This window comes from Epinephelus fuscoguttatus, linkage group LG19 (assembly GCF_011397635.1).
Source record: "Epinephelus fuscoguttatus linkage group LG19, E.fuscoguttatus.final_Chr_v1".
NCBI lineage: Eukaryota > Metazoa > Chordata > Actinopteri > Perciformes > Serranidae > Epinephelus > Epinephelus fuscoguttatus.
This window is the reverse complement of record NC_064770.1, coordinates 33,876,371-33,894,383: the sequence shown is the minus strand read 5'-3', so window position 1 is coordinate 33,894,383 and position 18,013 is coordinate 33,876,371. Positions and strand designations below refer to the sequence as shown.

The 18,013-nt window shown below is 42.6% G+C and overlaps 1 protein-coding gene across 2 annotated transcripts; it reads left to right on the top strand.

The window, feature by feature from the left end:
• Positions 1 to 1,591: 1,591 nt before the first annotated feature.
• tefb (TEF transcription factor, PAR bZIP family member b) lies at positions 1,592 to 17,330 on the top strand. 2 transcript variants are annotated; one of them, XM_049560384.1, is made up of 4 exons: positions 1,592 to 1,831; positions 9,282 to 9,848; positions 12,085 to 12,302; positions 13,542 to 17,330. In XM_049560384.1, exons 1-4 carry the CDS (start codon positions 1,726 to 1,728, stop codon positions 13,755 to 13,757), a joined length of 1,107 nt encoding a protein of 368 aa, XP_049416341.1. In that variant the 5' UTR covers positions 1,592 to 1,725; the 3' UTR covers positions 13,758 to 17,330. The 2 variants fall into 2 exon arrangements, with proteins under 2 accessions (XP_049416341.1, XP_049416340.1); XM_049560383.1 differs by lacking the exon at positions 1,592 to 1,831 and adding an exon at positions 7,858 to 8,563.
• Positions 17,331 to 18,013: the final 683 nt, after the last annotated feature.

Sequence of the window (18,013 nt, the reverse complement as noted above, 5' to 3'; positions counted from 1 at the left end):
GGTGTGTTTGACTTTGTGGGTTTTTATGTGGAGCATTCTGTTTATAATATGTTTATTGTCAGAGACGGGTGTTGCTACATTAGCCAAATTATTATTTTGAGATTTAAAGGTCCAGTTTGTAGGATTTAGCGGCATCTAGCAGTGAGGTTGCAGAACTGAAGCTTCTCTCGTGTGCTAAGGGTGAGGAGAGCTAAGGTGGCCGAAACGAAAATGCGATTGTCACTATCTTGAGCCAGACTTTGGTTTGTCCACCAGTCCACCAGTTAGTTATGACTATTATGTACCATTTCAGCCAATAGATGCCCTTAAATCCTACACAGTGGGATTAGATTTGCTATTAGTCTAACTTAAGAAGGAAACAAATTTAGGCCTATGCTGTGACACCAGGGGTCAGCATGCTCGGCACATAAATGCACCCAGCTCAGATGCTACTTCCTGCAGGCGGTGGGCTCATAGAGTGGCGGCTCCATGTTATTCATTTGAGCTGAGCCAAACCAGACCCCATGGCCCAAGGCCTGGCCACCAGATGCTCGCTGGCAAGTCCCCCTCGCCCAGGTCTGGCTCTAGAGGTGGGCCCTAATGTCCATATACTGGGTGAGGTACTCTGTCCCCGAATGTGCCATTTCATTGTGGTCTTTTTGAATCAACATAGTCTTGCCCCTCCCCTGGGACCATTTTCCCTTGGGAGACCCTCGGGGACATGCAAACCCCCTATATGTCAATTTGGTCAATTTTGTCAACATAAAAAGCATGATGAGTGTGCAAGGCATTGGTGCATTATGCTTTTAGACTGGGTTGCCAATATGATAAATATCCCCCATTTAAAAAAACAAACAAACAAAAAAACCTAAAGTATTTCTAAACAACTAAATAAAATAAAATAAAATAGATTTAATTTGAATTAATGTAATTAAACCAGCAAACTCTCTCTGGAAACTAACTGAAAATTAATTAAAAACTAAAAACAAAATTAAAAAATAATAAAAAAAAAAACTTGTATAGAAAATACAAAACTGTAACAACTCCGGCAGATAGAAAAGTGTAAACTGTTTGTTTAGACCTGTAAACATAGCAATATTGCTGCTAACACTTCCTCCTATGCTTTAAGTAAATACATTTTCATTGTAATATCAGCCATGTTTTTTTTTAATACTTTATCTAACAATACAATGTACAAAGATGAGTGCCATTCTACAAAAGCTGAAAATTAAATAATTTAATATCAGTAAACAGATTTTTAAAATATAATAAATGAAGTAAGAATGACAATAGAAAAAAACAAACAAACAAACAAACAGTTCATTTCACATGTAGTTTGAGCCTTCCCTTTTTACTGCAGTACTCAAACACGTCACAAGATGGCGCGGAGAGCTTCCGGGTTCCTGTCCTCGAGCCTTCTCTCCCCTGCACGTGCTGCCGTGCGTGGAGAGAAATGTGCTCAGCTCAACAGGGTTGTTGTTGTTCTCACCTTCAGAGCCCGCCCCCTGCTACTCATTGGCTCAGCGGCGTGACTGACAGGCGCGTGCCCAGCGCTCGTCAAATCAGCATCATCCGAGGGGCGTGGCTCCGCTTCCTCATTAGAATACAAGTTGTTTGGACACATGGAGACGTCCCCGTGATGTGAGTTGCTGCAAAGTTGGTTAGAAGTGACTGAAGTCAGGTGCTGAGTCACAGTTTGAGCGTTTCTCTGTCAGACATCACTAGATTCTTCACGGGTCGGTCATCATGTCAACTGCTAACCAAATCTTCTTTGGAGATAGGAGCGATGTTCCTGATCTCCTCAAGTCCCTGGCTGACTATCCCTTCTCCTTCCCTGCCTTTGATGACACCGGTAAGAATATTGTCTCGTGATTTATAAAGCCGACAGACAGCCTTGAAACTTGCTGCAGCTGTTTTCATATACTGTAAAGTGTTGTACGTGCAATTTGATGTTGCTTATGGAAATGGGAAATGTACTGTTGGATTTATTCTGCTAAGCATATGATCCACACACTAACCTATGCAATTTAAACCAGTGGTTCTCAATCAGGAGTCTGCGGGCTCTTGTAATTCACTATGAAAGTGAGCCCAGTGTGTGAGAGTGAATATTCTGATCATAGATTCCACTTCCTCCATTATCCTCCTCCTGAGACCCAAACGTTTGGTTGGTATGCATTTTAAATTATTTCAGCTATTTGGGATCAGTAGGAGCCAGTAATTATATAAAAAAAAAAAACCTGAATATTGTCAACGATATGTAAGATACGATATGTTGAATGTGAGCATTCAAACTTGTGCGTTGGTGTGTCTGTGTCACTCTGCAGTTACACCTCTAAAACACTAGTCGGCGGTGGAGGTTTCTGTGAAGTGCTGTAAAGTTTAGTTGATTCAAAACACACATTAAACACACGTTAAAAACACATTAAACACACATTAAACATGGCTTAATAGAGACAATTTCAAACACAAGTACACAAATCAGCTTCACTATAACTCGCAGCATTCACAGACAAACACTTGTCTTTATCTGGACACATTTTCCCCACAAATACAACATGCTAATGTTTTAGCACAAGCCTATGGCATTTTACATTGTATAAATTAGCCTAGCAGCTAGCGACCTTTTCCTCTTCTCATACAAAACCAGTCTGAACAGCAACATTTCACAAAGGTAGCAGTACATAATTTAGCTCCATTACAACTCACAAGGTTCACCAACAAAACAACTGTCTTATATAAACACGTTTTCCAAACAAATCCAACATGCTAACATTATTAGCACAAGCCTATGGCACTTTACATTGTATTAATTAGCCTAGCAGCTAGCTATCTTTTCCTCTTCTCGTATAAAACCAGGAACAACAGCAACATTTAACAAAGGTAGCAGTACATAATTGAGCTCCATTACAACTCACAAGGTTCACTCACAAAACAACTGTCTTATACTCAACAGATTTTCCAAACAAATATAACATGCTAACGTTATTAGCACAAACCTATGGCATTTTACGTTGTATAAATTAACCTAGTAGCTAGCTATCTTTCCCTATTCTCGTATAAAACCAGGGACAACAGCAACATTTAACAAAGGTAACGGCACATAGTTTGGCTCCATTACAACTCACAAGGTTCACCAACAAAACAACTGTCTTATATAAACACGTTTTCCAAACAAATCCAACATGCTAACGTTATTAGCACAAGCCTATGGCATTTTACATTGTATAAATTAGCCTAGCGATGAGTGGAGATTTCCTCTGCTCATATGAAGCTGAAGGTCTGCAAGTCAGGTTACGGGGTAGGGTCTACGTCAACATGGAGCCTACGCCGTAGCTACGGTGTCGATTCAACGCAGATGTATAAATTCAGCCTAAGTCCTAATGTCTTTAAAGGAGTACTTCCTAATTAACAGTGTCTTAGCTTGTTACTGTTGCTAAGATCAAATTCAAAGCCCCTTCAAATGGTCAAATTTGTTGCCATAACTATAAACATTATTAATAAGACGTAAACAAGTTTCAACCATATAATCTGATCAGGGTTTTACCCCGTCCACTTTTGTGTCGGGATCAGCTGCAGACTGACTTGGCAAAGATGGCTGCCATTTTGTTTTTACATGGAGTATTGTATTGTGCTCTCACTAGCACTAGTTGGCACAAAAAAGTGTCCACGGACAAGGACGACAGGTCAAGTTACGTCAAATGAAGTAAAGGATCAAGTAAACCCAAAATGTGATGCCCTCATAAGAGGACGCAGGGTCTCAGGAGGGTATTATCTCATCAACTGTAGATGACAACAGGAGAAATTCTGCTCTTAATCATATCTAACTACCAAAAATATTTTCAGAAAGAGGTCCCTGAAGTGAAATCATATCAAATGGGGGCCCATGACCTATTTTTTTTATCAGTTTAATGGGCCCTTGACACAAAAAAGGCTGAGAACCACTGGATTAAACTACGAACAGTATGTTAGGAGGCATAAATTACCTTCACCTGGACCACTCACAACATCACTGGTGATAATAATCCAAGCAGTGGCCATTCTGCTGCCTAATGAATTAACTAATTTGTACATCCCAGTTTCTTTCAGAGTACTCCAGCTAGCATGTTCAGGTTTCTCAGTAACGGAATATGGTGTTTACACGCATAAACACATAAACAGGGTACTCCAAACACCCAATCATAAACGCTTAATTCATGTCCATGTAAACACACTCATTGTACTGATTACTGTAGTAAAGGTGACCATGGTTGTACGTTCAAATTAAACCTGTTGCAAGTTTGAGCCGGTGGTCCGTCTCCTCCGATGACTCAAAATGTGGTATAAGTGGCCAAAACTAGCGAGCTGTATTAAGTCAGCAGACTGTGTGTGTGCTGCTGTTTCACAGTGCAGTCACAATACAGAAGCCTGCAGCTGATGCAACAACACTGAAACACTCCTCACTCATGGTTTCATCACATCATTAGAGTCTTTGTGCACTCTGCTCATCTTGTAGACTTTCTTGCTTACTTGCTTTTTTTAGTTAGATTCTTGTTTTGGGCATTTTTACTCGATAGCTGACAGTTGGAGTGACAGTGAGGAGAAGTGACATCCAACAGAGGCCTCCAGCTGTAATTGAACCAGATCACATGTGATAATGGCGACACTCCTGCAGACAGTTAGTGCATCATGGTCGGCTTACTGTCTACAATCAGACTGTCACATCCAAGTGGAAGTGACCTTTAATAGCACTGGAAACATTGCTTTGCTACTATGCTATTTTACTATGCTTCTAACATATTTCATGAATTAAAATAGGTTGCATTCACTGACTAAATTTGTCTCTAAACTGGTGGAATGCAAATTAAAAATGTGGACATGGCTGTGTAAAGTCTGTCTAACGCTCTGGGTAGTGACGGAAAAATGAGATCGCGGATACAAGCGGTCGAAATGAGTTTCATCTGTGGGGTGGCTGGGCTCAGCCTTAGAGAGGAGGACCCAGGAGGAGCTGGGAGATGTCGCTGGGGAGAGGGACGTCTGGGGTACTTTGCTTGGCCTGCTGCCACTGCGACCCATCCCCGGATAAGCGGATGAAAACGGATGGATGTTTTAAGTCTTGGAGGGGTCATAGCAGGGTTGATGGGAATAGACAAACAGACAGAGGGGCACTCACCCTGGCATCTGACCTCTGGCAGAAAGAATGAACTGACCTCTAGTTTTTGGTACATCTGTGAAATGATTTGTCTTTAAACACATGCAGAAATACTCATGTTGTAAACTTAAATATATTGGCAGCATGGTGCTGCTCTGGTGTTCTGCTTCGATTAATTGATCCTTGATGCAGTACATAAACAAAACCTTCATGCTGGACCTCAAGGCCGCCTCCTATCTGAGCTGCTCCATGAGCACAGTGTCTCCATCGATGTGAACCGACAGTAGAGGGCACTGAAACGTGCTTATGTTTGCATGTTTTGCACTGTAAACAGCAAATCTGAGCCCAAGGCTTTTCTTGTTTCCCAACAAGTTCTGCAGCATATTTACCAAATAGCAAGGATTGTCAGCTTTGTATACTGTGATTTTTTTCTTTTTTTGCACAAGTACAGGTGCAGTACCACACATGATTCAATGTCACACTTACCCAGTTACCCCCGCCACATGACCACCATAATATTCATCATTCTCTCAAAGAGGGAGTCTCAAGCTATGTAACACATTTGTAAAACAGTTTTATTGTGTTCTTACTTGACAAAATAAACTCCAAACAGTCAGTATGCAAACTAAATGACAAGTCTGGATTGCAGTATGAGCACTCTTAGATTAAAAATACCATAAAACTTCAATTAAACGCCCAGTCCCTTTTACTAACCCGGTGTGGCGACACATTTTGACAAAAAAAGGCCTGTCCCAATTAGAGGCCTGGGCTGGCTGCCAAGTGATTCATTTTTAGAGAAGATCTTTGGATGTAGAAAATAGATTGTCGGCTACCCACTTGAGTTAACATTGGATGCTACATATTGTTAGCTCGATTACATTCTCCTTAATCGAGTCATTAAATTAATTTTACTGAAACCATGAGCACCAAAGAATAATTCATTCAGATTTACCGGCATGGTAAACAAGAGAGATGAAAAGAAGGTGGTGACTCCCTACCTCTGAAGTCAAATTATGTGTCCATTCCTCGATGACCTTGAAAGTTATTATATTTCTTTAGTCCCTAAGGGTCCTCAGATCAAAATAATCAAGAGGGTTTTTCATAAAAACAGGTGCTGTAATCCTCAGGTGCTGTAAAAGGAACTCTCTCCTCCTCTGATGTGCCGTCTCTTAGAGCTAGATCAAATAAATGATTCATTATTAATGTAGTTGATATGTTACATTATTATTTTTTGCACATTGAGCACTCTTCTTTTTGTGCACGGATAGTCTGAATAAATTGACTTTATTATTTTTTGGCACTGATCTCAGCCTGGGAACCTTTCTGTGGCTGTCCAGCTCAGTTAAACAGGTGTGTGGATATTTCTCCTGCCATCCTCTCTTGATTGTCCATTGTACCGAAGCACCCAAGATAAACTTTTTTGTTGCCCTGAGTAGGCGCAGCTTCACAGCCTAACCTAACCTAAGACTTGTTTTATTGGGAGACGGTGAAGAGAAGATAAAATAGGAGTGATGTGATCAGACCTTTTGGTTTTTCTTAAAACTCTGCTGCTGCAGTCTGAAGAAGCTTTGTCAGTCCAGCAAAAAAGAGCATTACAGTAATCTACTGGAAATGAAAGTGTGAACCGGCTGTTCAGAGTGACTGAGACAAGATGCATGTAAAAAGACAAGTGTTTTTTTTTTAGATGCTGTTGTAGAGTTTGGTTGGTTCTCGTGTGTGGTGCTGTGGCTGACAGTCATACAGTCATGGGGTGTCACACAGTATTCTCGGATAGTGGTGTAACATGGGTGAACCACAAGGGATGTTTGCCGGTCACTGGCTCTATGTATGCAGGATATTACCCCGTCATCAACACTTTCAATTATTAAATCAAGGGAAATGTTAAAATCTTTGCATGGTTTGTTTCACAAGTTTCACATTGGTGTTTCCTCCACCTATTGCACCATCAGGAGATAGGACAGGAATGCAAACAGTGCATGCAGTGATGGAGCAGCCGCAGCTGCAGAGGTTTAACTGGTCTCCTCTGTGCTGGACCAGCTCCACTTTGTTTACCGTGTGGCCACTGTGGTGAGTCTGTGAGGACAAATAAGAGATTAGTGGGGAAGGTGGGGTGTTTTTGCGGTTTGAACATCGTGTTCCTGAAACTAAACATCCTGCTCGCGCGCTCACTGTGGCGCGCAACGGAGCAGCGCGTGCACGGAAACGTGAGATTTCCGCTTTGTAGCGTTTGATGTGGAAAAATGTCATTATTAGAAGAATAAAAATATATTATAATAACGGTTGGGTGAAATGATGGGTGGCATAGAGAGTATAAACGATAGGAGCACGTGCACACAAAAGAAACAAAAGTTAAATTTAGAGGGTTATTTTATTTTAAAATGTAGTTTTGGGATGTCGAGACATTGTAGTTTTTTCAGGAGGTAGAACCAAAAGGTGGTAATGTATCTTAAAGACACGAGGTGGTGTTATTGTCAGGTGATAAATATGCACTCAGTTACCTTTTGGGTCCCCGTGACAGCTGTTCCAGCAACGAGCGCGCGCCCGCTCCAGCTCGCCTTGGCCCACACGTGCTAAAGATGTGAAGCCACGCCCCTCGACAGATTGTACTTTCACGTGAGTAGGATGGAGGCGGAGGGCACGTGTTTTGCCACGAGTGTCTCCTTGTGCAGGACTGAGGGAGGGAAGGATGCACGAGCTCACTCCATTGTATTTTATTGTGTGTGTGTGTGTGTGTGTGTGTGTGTGTGTGTGTGTGTGTGAAGGTTAATGTGTGGTCATGATAGAGGTGTGCAGGTGATTAAGATTGGATGCTCCCTGCAGGATGTGTGCGCGCGCTGTGATTATTTATATTATTTATATATTTTGGATTCATATGCAGCATGCACGAGACTGTATGTTCCTACTATGGTGCACATATGTACTGTACATACCTCTCTATATAAAGAACTGATCTCCATGTGGAGAGTGCAGCCAATGAGCAGCCACAGAGCCACTACACAGACAAAGAGGAGCGCCCGTACACATTCACACAGACAGCACTGTCAGCCAATCAGCTTCTACTATTCCACAAACAGGCGGGGCACGCGACTCATGAATATCCAACATGAGCGCTCGGTGGGCACAGAGAACAAGGGGCTTGTGTAGTGTTGTTTTTGCATCCTAAAGATATTGACAAACAGGCCTGAAATCGGCACCGTCAGTGAAAACAAAGGGAGATCCGCGCGTGTGTGAGAGATCCTGTTGCATCCCGGTGCAGGAGGCGGAAGAGGAGGCTCGGTACCGTTAGGGAACATCGCCCCGGTGTGCTCGCAGCGTAGCAGGGAACAATGTCAGGCAAATCAGCGCTCAAGCCGAGCGGTGCCGTCGTTACAGCGGCTCCGCAGAAGTCCTTTCCGTTTGTGTTGAAGAAGATCATGGACATCCCTCCTCCTAACATCCTGGAGGAAGGCGAGGACGGTAAGACACACACACACACACACACACACACACACACACACACACACACACACACACACAGAGCGCTTCCGTTTGTCTCTGCATTGTGAACCACAAGTTTGTTTATACATGCAACAAAATGTGCGTAATCACATCTGTGCCATGCGGCGTTAATTGCAATTGGATGACATTATGGTTGGTAAATAAACCGGATTAGGACGGATGTGCCATATGTTGCACGGAGCCAGTTTCATGTGAGGCTGCGAGGAAACATAAAAAGAACAGAAAGTTCCAACTCCTCTGTGCTGCTCTCCACACAGCGCACGCACACTGGGAAGACACTCAGAGATAAAGGCGGTGTTTGGCTTTCAAACGCACACACTAGTGTTGTGTTATCTGGTCCCGAGTGTGTGTGGTGGTGGTTTGTGTTGTGGTGGTGCATGTGTGGAGCAGGCAGGCGCTCTGTCCTCGTCCCTGAAGCCTCAGTCTGCCTTTTATTCCATCTTTCCATCCACTTTAAAACTCACTGACAGGCTAATTTGATGTAAATCCTCTTTTTTAATTGATTAATTTTTGCACACTGCCACACCCCCCTCTCTCCACCCTGCCTCTTTGCATCCACTAATTATGCGTCCCTGTGCGTGCACCTGTCTGAGCCTCTCCGAGGGGACCAGGGTTGGCATGTGCACACACGGAAAACATTTCTTTAACCACTGTTCCCCTCGTGTCTTTAATGCAGAAATAGAGAAAGAGAAGCTGTGCTCATCTGAGGATGTGGAGGGAGGCGGGGCCGGAGCAGCCAGTGCTGGTGGAGGTTCCAGAGGAGGAGGAGGCGGCGGTGGCGGTGGTGGTGGCGGAGGCGTATCAGCCTCCTTGACCCCGGCCATTTGGGAGAAGACCATCCCCTACGATGGGGAGACCTTCCACTTGGAGTACATGGACCTGGATGAGTTCCTCCTGGAGAACGGGATCCCCGTGAGCCTGGAGGAGGAGGAGCTGCAGAAGACGCTGGCCTCAGTGGGAGTCAAAGGCAAATCCGTCCCCAAGGTTACTCCTGCTGCTACTACTTCTCCTCCTGCTGCTGATGCTGCTGAGGCTGAAGCCACTGTCCCCACCTCAGCAGCTTCCCCCTCTGTCTCCGCCACCTCCACGGTCACCTCAGACCCAGAGGAAACGGTGACCGTCACCACGTTACAACCAGCTAAACTAGAGGAAGAGGAGGAGGAGGAGGAGGAGGAGGAAGAGGAGGAAGGACAAGAAGAGGAGCCTGAGGAGGCGACAGCAGAAGTGACAGAGAAGAAAACAGGTGACAAATATATTTTTATTATACTCTTTGTGGATGTGTCATTGTGCAGTTCCTCTTTATGATACTTCAGATAACTCCCATTGACTTTCATTATTTGTTCCTGTTTGTTTTTAAGTTCCCCCATTACTGTTAGACTGAATCGTTTAAGCAAAACAGTTCCTGCTGGCTGAGACTCTTGAACTCTGTATACAGAAGCTGAATACAGAGTGTCTACAGGTCCTTGTCCTCATCTTTGTGTCTACAATAAGGCCTTAAAACAGTCTTAAACTTGATTTTTTTTAGGTCTTAACAACTGTAAACCAAACAAAACTACTATAATACTGTCATTTTACTTCATATTCACACTTAGCTGTTGACTTAACTGACTCTAATCACCATATTCCTACAGAACACTTAGCTCTGCACAAGACCACATATATACTACTTGTCTGCAATGCTAACCTGTGATGCTTAAATAAGTATAACATGATTTGTCCAAAAATCTGTCCTAAATTTGGTTAAAGGTGTCCCTCTAAAGCTGAAGCAAGATACCTCAGTGGTAATACAACAATAGAAGCCAAACAGTAGTGAAGGCAACACAAAAATTAAGGTGAAATTAAACAAAATAACATCAGAGAGAAGACGGATGATAATGAGAAATAGAGATGAAAATGATTAAAGAAAACATACCAATAAAAGCAATAAATACTTAATAATAAATGTTGAGACAGAATAAAACAGTCAATAAATAGAGGTGTACTATTAGTCGTTCTACCCTTGTAGGTGCTGGCGTAACATTAACATTGAACACGTAGACACACAGTTTAAACCTGACCTTTGAGCCCATGCTATAACTTTGTGTTTGGCCTGTCGCCAGCATGCCGGTCCACTATACGCCACTGCGACCTGTGAAAACCTTGTATCTCCAAGCCTTAAAACTAAACCAAATGCAGACATTGTCACTGCTTTGTTGAGAAAATCATAAGCTCATATGAACAGCTGTAAATTCAGCTACAATCAGAAATCAGTGTATCACACAGACACACAGACGCCCAAATATTTTTGACCAGATACCTGTTGATATTGGAGCGATTATGCAGGGTTGACTCTTGATGCTTTCACAAAATATTTACACGAGATTTGTGACGAATAGTCACCAGTAATGTGGATATAATGACTAAGTGGGTAAAGGCAAATAATAGAACAGTCTAATAAGTTCAGAAAATTACACCAACTCACTGTAATGAAGCCTTTAAAACCAGGAAAAGACAACACTTAGGATATATATCCATATATTGCCCAGCCCAACATGCAGCCATTAAATTTTCCTTTAAAAAATGACATTACAGTACATCAGGAAAGACATGTCATTGTTTTAAAACCCAGTCTGGGAAGAAGAGAAAGGAATTACAGTGCACACTCCAAAACACTCGAACCACAGCCACAGCCTCAAACATTCCCACAGAGTTAAATACTGAACACTATGAGCCTCACAGAGCGGTGATGTTTTACAGGATCTTTGTACTGTTTTGGATAACAGTGTGCAAAAGGAACAAGGAACGAGGAAACCATAAAAAATCCTCCACTGTAGGTAGTTTTCCTTGGCAGCTGACAGGAAGTGAACAGGAACCAATTCAGTGATACTCAGTTTATGGTTCGTTATCGGGTGCTGGGTGACCTGCCGCCCATTTTCTAATCCACAAATGAAAATAAATTGATTGAAAGGTGCCAGAATGCATTTAAATTACAATTACAAAATACAGCTTGATTGTCAAAAAGTGTCAGGGGAGGATTCCCCAGACGGCCTGACAGAGGTCGGGTCTAAGCCCCTTATGTCCTCAAATCCTAGAAGCTGGCCCCTGACCTTCTGTCGTTTTGCAAAAGTGGCCCCCGGGCAGAGCAAGCTGAGTATCAGGTCTATCACTGTACCAAAGTCGTGTCTTAAAGCTGCTTGTTTTGTTTGACTGACAGTAGCCTGCAAGTGTTTGGTATTTTCTGTTTAGTATACTAAAGTTATAATTGTTTATTGATAAACTATAATCAACAATATTAGGGCTCAGTCACTTAAAAAGTGTAAGTCCTGATATTGCTCTTTACACATCTAATGAGGCGAAAAGGTCATTTTACACTGTGTGCCATGAGCTCAAAAAGTCTGTCTAAACATGTGTAACATACACCCCACTGTCACTTAATCCCCACTGTGTCATTTTGCGGCCTCTCATGTATCCAAGTTTACTTTGTCTCTCCATCCCCACAGATCGCAGCCCCGCAGAGCGCAACACGCCCTCCCCCATCGACCCAGATGCCATTGAGGTGGACATTAACTTCCAGCCGGACCCCACAGACCTGGTCCTGTCCAGCGTGCCGGGGGGAGAGCTGTTCAACCCGCGCAAACACAAGTTCTCTGAGGAGGAGCTGAAACCACAGCCGATGATCAAGAAGGCCAAGAAGGTGTTTGTTCCTGATGAGCAGAAGGTGGGTTAGTTTAAACATATGTGCAGTGTCTATTGAGCACCAAAGAAACACTTTGTTTGAAAGCTGCAAACTGTTAGCAACTGATGAATGGGAGACTTATTATTGTATTATTTTAGTTTGCTTCATTAAAGGGTAACTTTTTTCAACCTGGACCCCATTTTCCCATGTTTCTGTGTCTAAGTTACCAATAGGAACAACGGTTTTTGAGCTTGGTCCAGTATTGACAGAGGGCTGCAGATGGCAGATGCACTCGAGGCATGTTCGCGCCTTCCATTTACATCCACTAACAGTGCTTGTTTTTGTCACTGACAGAATCAGATTGCTATTCTAAGTGTCTGACACATTATGGAAAGGATCTCTACAGAGATAGACACTTTCTTAAAGAGTAAGATACTTTTTGCTTTACCAGAAACAACTGTGAAATCTTTAACGCCAAACCTGCCAAACTCCATTTAAATAAACAGTAATTTTATCATTGCAAAACACGCTTCATTCAAAGTCGACAGAGACAAAATAAACCTCAGAAAAACCATCTTGGTTTGTCTTTTCACTGTCTGAACAACCATCAACTCTGGTTTAATTGAAATAATCCTTGATTCACCCAGTTAGGTGTGAAAACATGCTGTCTCTGTACATGCTTAAATCACTGTTTATTGAAATGGAGTCTGGTGGGTTTTTGGCAATGACGATTTCAGGGCTGTTTCTGGTTAAACAAAAAGGATCTTACTCTATAACTAAGAGGTCTATCTCTGAAGGGATCCTTTCCATAATGTGTCAGACACTTAGAATAACAATCTGAGCCTGTCAGTGGCAAATAAAAGCTCTTTTAGCGGACGTAAATTGACAGTGTGCGACCACCCCTAGTGGTTACATTACAGTGTTTTGCAGCTGCTAGCTGCAGCCCTCTCGCTCAATAGTGGACCAGTTTCAAATATTGTCATTGTCACTTAGAGACAAAAACATGGGAATATAAGGTCCAGGCTGAAAAATACCAGAGTTACCCTTCAATAGATACAGTTGGTGTACAATTTTGTACAATAGTTTTGACCCTGACAGAATGATTAAGTGTGATTGCAGTTGTTGTGGTCAGCTCTGGTGAAGATTAAAGCAAACAGAGTGGTGGCCTGTGGATTAGAGATCAAAGATGTGGGGGATGTTTTCACTACACAGATGTTCGTTTGTTTCAAATCCCTCACTAATGTTGGTTATGTTCAACTGTGCTTCTCCTGTTGCCCTCAGGATGACAAATACTGGTCCAGGAGAAAGAAGAACAACGTGGCAGCAAAGCGTTCTCGCGACGCACGGCGGCTGAAGGAGAACCAGATCACAGTGCGCGCCTCCTTCCTGGAGCGGGAAAACGCTGCGCTGCGGCAGCAAGTAGCCGAGCTGCGGAAGGACTGTGGCCGCTGCAAGAACATCCTGACCCGGTATGAGGCGAAGTATGGCCCACTGTAAAGAACTCAGAACAAAACCCACGACGTAATCAATGAGACAAAAAGCTGAACTCCCTTCCCCGCAGAATTCAACACAGACACAAACACCAAGGGAATCTAAATTTGCACTGTCGTCTTTGCTGACCTCCAGTCACTGTGTCATGCTCCAGCCGTTGTTTCGATGCTGGAGTTTCGGATGCACACTGGCAGGCGGTGAGACATGAGGTGAGCGGTGGTCACAGGAAGGCCTGTGGAGAGCGCCTGGCTCCTACACTCAGAGAGGAAGGGGACAATTGTGGACACTCCCATGGTCAAACACACATGGATAAATCTGATCTGTCTTAAGACGGTCTCAAGAAAGTCAGGAAATAAGCAAAGAGCAGACTGGTACAAAAGAATCACAGGCTTTTAAATACTTACACAAATCAGTTTTTATCACTGCACAGCACTTCTTCTTAGTGGACCAAAGCATGATCGAGTAACGTCAGTTAGAAGTCCTGTATTTAGAACGGTGCACACATGCCGCCCCTCACATTTCCTTGTGTTGCACTCATGTTTGTGTCTGTACTTCCTTTAAAAATACTCCGGCTGAGGCTCAGATGAAGGATGTTCGTTAACTCACGGCAGGGCAGGAGAGAGACAGACGGGATAAAGGAGGCAGATTCAAAGCGGTACTTCCAGCCTGAAGAGAGCGGAGGCACAGACCTCAGGTCGGCAGAGGAGAAACAGATTAGTGGTGTGATTCAGTCACAGTTCTTCCTTCTTGTAACCCACATGCACGCCTCTGCGCACACAAAAACTTTGTATATATAGTCATCTCCCTGCACCACATAGATATGTGCGTGTATCCGTGTGTAATCCATTTTTGCACTTTCTCTTAAAAACAGATTATAGTGGTGGCAGACGTTATTTACCACCACAACGGGAGACACAGTAGCGTATTAGGGAAAAAAAACATGCATGACCTAAAATTTAAAGCTACTGTGATGTAGTTTGCTTTTCTACTAACCTCAGATCAGCTTCCAGAGCCTCACACAAGATTTTATCAAAGACTTTGGGTTTCCTTAAAAAGATATTTTAAAATGAAGAGTTTTTTTCTGTCGGTTCCTTTTTGAAGGTGTAACGTGTGATGATCTCCAGGGCCCTCACTGGTGGAGGGGTATGTTAATGCGTAGGGTTGTTTATTTTACTGCACACCGCAGGTAGAGGGTGCTAGAGCCACTGCCTGCCCGGTCTCGGTGTAGTGATGGCTGGATTGATTTTTAAAAAGAGAAAACATTAGCCAGGCCCAAAGTTGACTGCTTCTAATCCTTGTAAATAAATGATTGTCTCATGGTCTTTATTCCCTCAGACAGGGATTCTGACCATGTCTTTATTAACCCAATACTATTCCTTATATTTGCCAAATAGTCAATGAGTGCTGTATTTATTCTGATGGTAATAATGCATCTGTTGATTGTGATGTACAACAATATGTCAGATAATTATTTCCTCTGAGGAACAATACTTGTAACGAAACCAATGCAGGGAAATCAATGGGTAAACTGTGTTTTTGGATGTTTGTTTTAAAAACAGATTTATATAGTTTTATGGGATTTTTTTTCCTCTCTATACACACACACAGCATGTGTCTAACTCTCAAAGGAGAGGGCACACTCTTATTTACCTCATCCAACACTTCCTGTTTTGAATGGTTAAGCGTTCCGTAGGGCTACAAAGTGGTGTTGGTTGAAACAGAGAGCACATAAAAAGCAGCTTAGTTCCATTTGGCAAAACTCCGAGTTTATAGTTCTTTTTATTTTTTGCTAAACTGGCTGTGTCTAAATTAGTAAATACATTACAGACTGTTATGGGACTCTATATCTCAAGTGTCTTTGGCTGATGCACATTTTGCGATCAGTCGGCTTGTGCTCATAATCACCGTAATCTTGGAAAGAAAAATAAATGTGGCAATAATACTCTGTTATATAATGCTCGTTTTATTTCAGTGATGATGTTGTATGTAAAATTGCTATGATGTACTAAATAGAAAATGCCCCCAAAGTCATTTGTGCTTCCAGTTTAGATCCTCTGTAGTCTAGGATCCTAATGCATGAAACCCTGTCAACTTGTCTTTTGTTTTGTTTTTTCTTGAATATTTTACACCAAGTGTACTTATGTCTGTAAACCATCACTGAAAACTAGATATGTTTTTGATGGGGAGGTCGGTGGTCTATTGTACAGTTCTGTCAAAAGAAGAGAAGCAGAACATCTTTGCTGTGATGTCCTGTGTTTATGACTTGCATAATGGCGCCACCTATCCCTGTGCAGCCAGTGCTTGACCTTGGGGCAAACGTCAGCTGAAAACAGCATCTTTTGATCACTGTGTGGATTGTTTTCTATTTACTATATAAGATTGATCTATATCTAGATACAGTACACTGGATCAGTCAGTGATTTTGTGTTTTTCTCGATAGGCTCTGTGTTTGTTCCAGTTTCCTGATGGTGTAGTGTGAGACATTACCTAGCAACGTGTTTTATGTTGCATTGACATTCAAACTCGGCGTTGACTGTGGTCGATGGATGCAAATTCTTGGTTAATTTTGAACCAAATTAACGAAAGGTACAGGCTAAGACGGTCTTTTAGAGGACACAAATCAAGATTGTTTATAGTTCTGCACACAGTAGCAATCTCTATTTTAATTGAAGCACCTGTTTTCTTCTTGTGTTCTTTTATTCAACGCTTCTTCTGCTGTTAGTAGAAATTAAAACAATTGTTTCAGAGGAAAATTCAGTAACTGTAACCTCCATTTATGACTTAAAATTAAGCTTCATCGGGCACTACATCATTAGAGAATTGAGCATGAAAGCATTAATTGACATGCCCAGAGTGAAGCCAGTAAACATAGATGTGTCGGGACAACTAAAATCGTTAATTCTCATGTCAAATATTTTGCGTAATGCACAAAACCTGTACGAAAAACTGTAGTTGTACCACTCTGCCTGCAGGTGGCGCATGTTTGAGAGCTCTATTGTTTCCTTTACCTTTAGATGGTGCAAAATAGTGTCTACATCCGAACTAGCGTTGTCAAATATATCAGTTTATCGATTCGTATTGATTCTGAATATTTAAAACGGTTTCAGTACTTATTTTCTGCAGTATTGATACACCAAAACCAGCTGCGCTTTCTTGCTTTCTCTTATTGTTAATGTTTACCACAGTCATTCTGCTGTTCTCTGCAACTAATAAAGGAAAGTAAAGGAATGTTATTATGTCATATCTTTTAACACAAATTTAACAAATTTCTGGCCTGAAACTGTTGGCACTGGCTTTTTGGGTGCTGCACATCAATGACACAGCGTCCTTGTTTGCTATTCAAAGTAGCTACAATACTCCTGAGGAAGAAGAAAAAAATATTTAAAAGTCTATTGATTTTTAACGTTTTGTTTGTTATGTGGTGTTTTTGCTTTACTTTCTCTTTTTATATAAACATATATGTTTTTGTTAGGTGTTTTTGTATTGTCTTTAATCATGTATGGGATACATGCAACTGCAGTACCATGTCCTAACTGTATCTTGTATCATGCAATTTAAATAAATTGGGATTTAATGACATGTGGGGCTCTTTGCTTGACCTTGCTTGAGTCATCGAGCAGCTGCAGCAGCTTTAACGGGAGGCACACTGGTGCTGGGAGACAAAGAAACAATAGACAACAAAAGAAAGCACAGTTTGGTGGACGACTGGAGACGTCTTCCTCATCCTTTAGCTCCTCCTTGATGCACACGTTCACACACACACACACACACACACACACACACACATAACATGATCACACTTTTCATTCGCCTTGTTGTTTTCACTGTCCCCTCTTCGCCTCGGTCCTGCTGCTCATCAGTATTCCAGAGGAGTAGGAGATGTTGCGTAATGATCACATCGACACACTGGGGAGCAGCGTTGCGTAACAGCAGCAGCAGCCTCAAAGACCAGCGGGATGGGTGTGTGTGTGTGTGTGTGTGTGTGTGTGTGGAGAAAGGAAAGCGAGGAAGAGAGGGAGGGGCTCTGGGAATAGGGAGGGGGGGGTAAGGCGAGGAATGGATCAGGTGGTTGGAAGGATGGAGAGGAGGGAGGAGAGGGAAGGATGCTGAGGAGGGAAGAGCAGGGGGTGAAGGAGAAAGGGGGGTGCAAACAAGATGGCAAGGGGATGGACAGAGAAAGATGGAGAACAGGGATGCAGTTAAAAACATGTGAGCGGAGGGAGGGAGGGATGGAGATGGGATGCAGTGAGTGGGCGATGAAG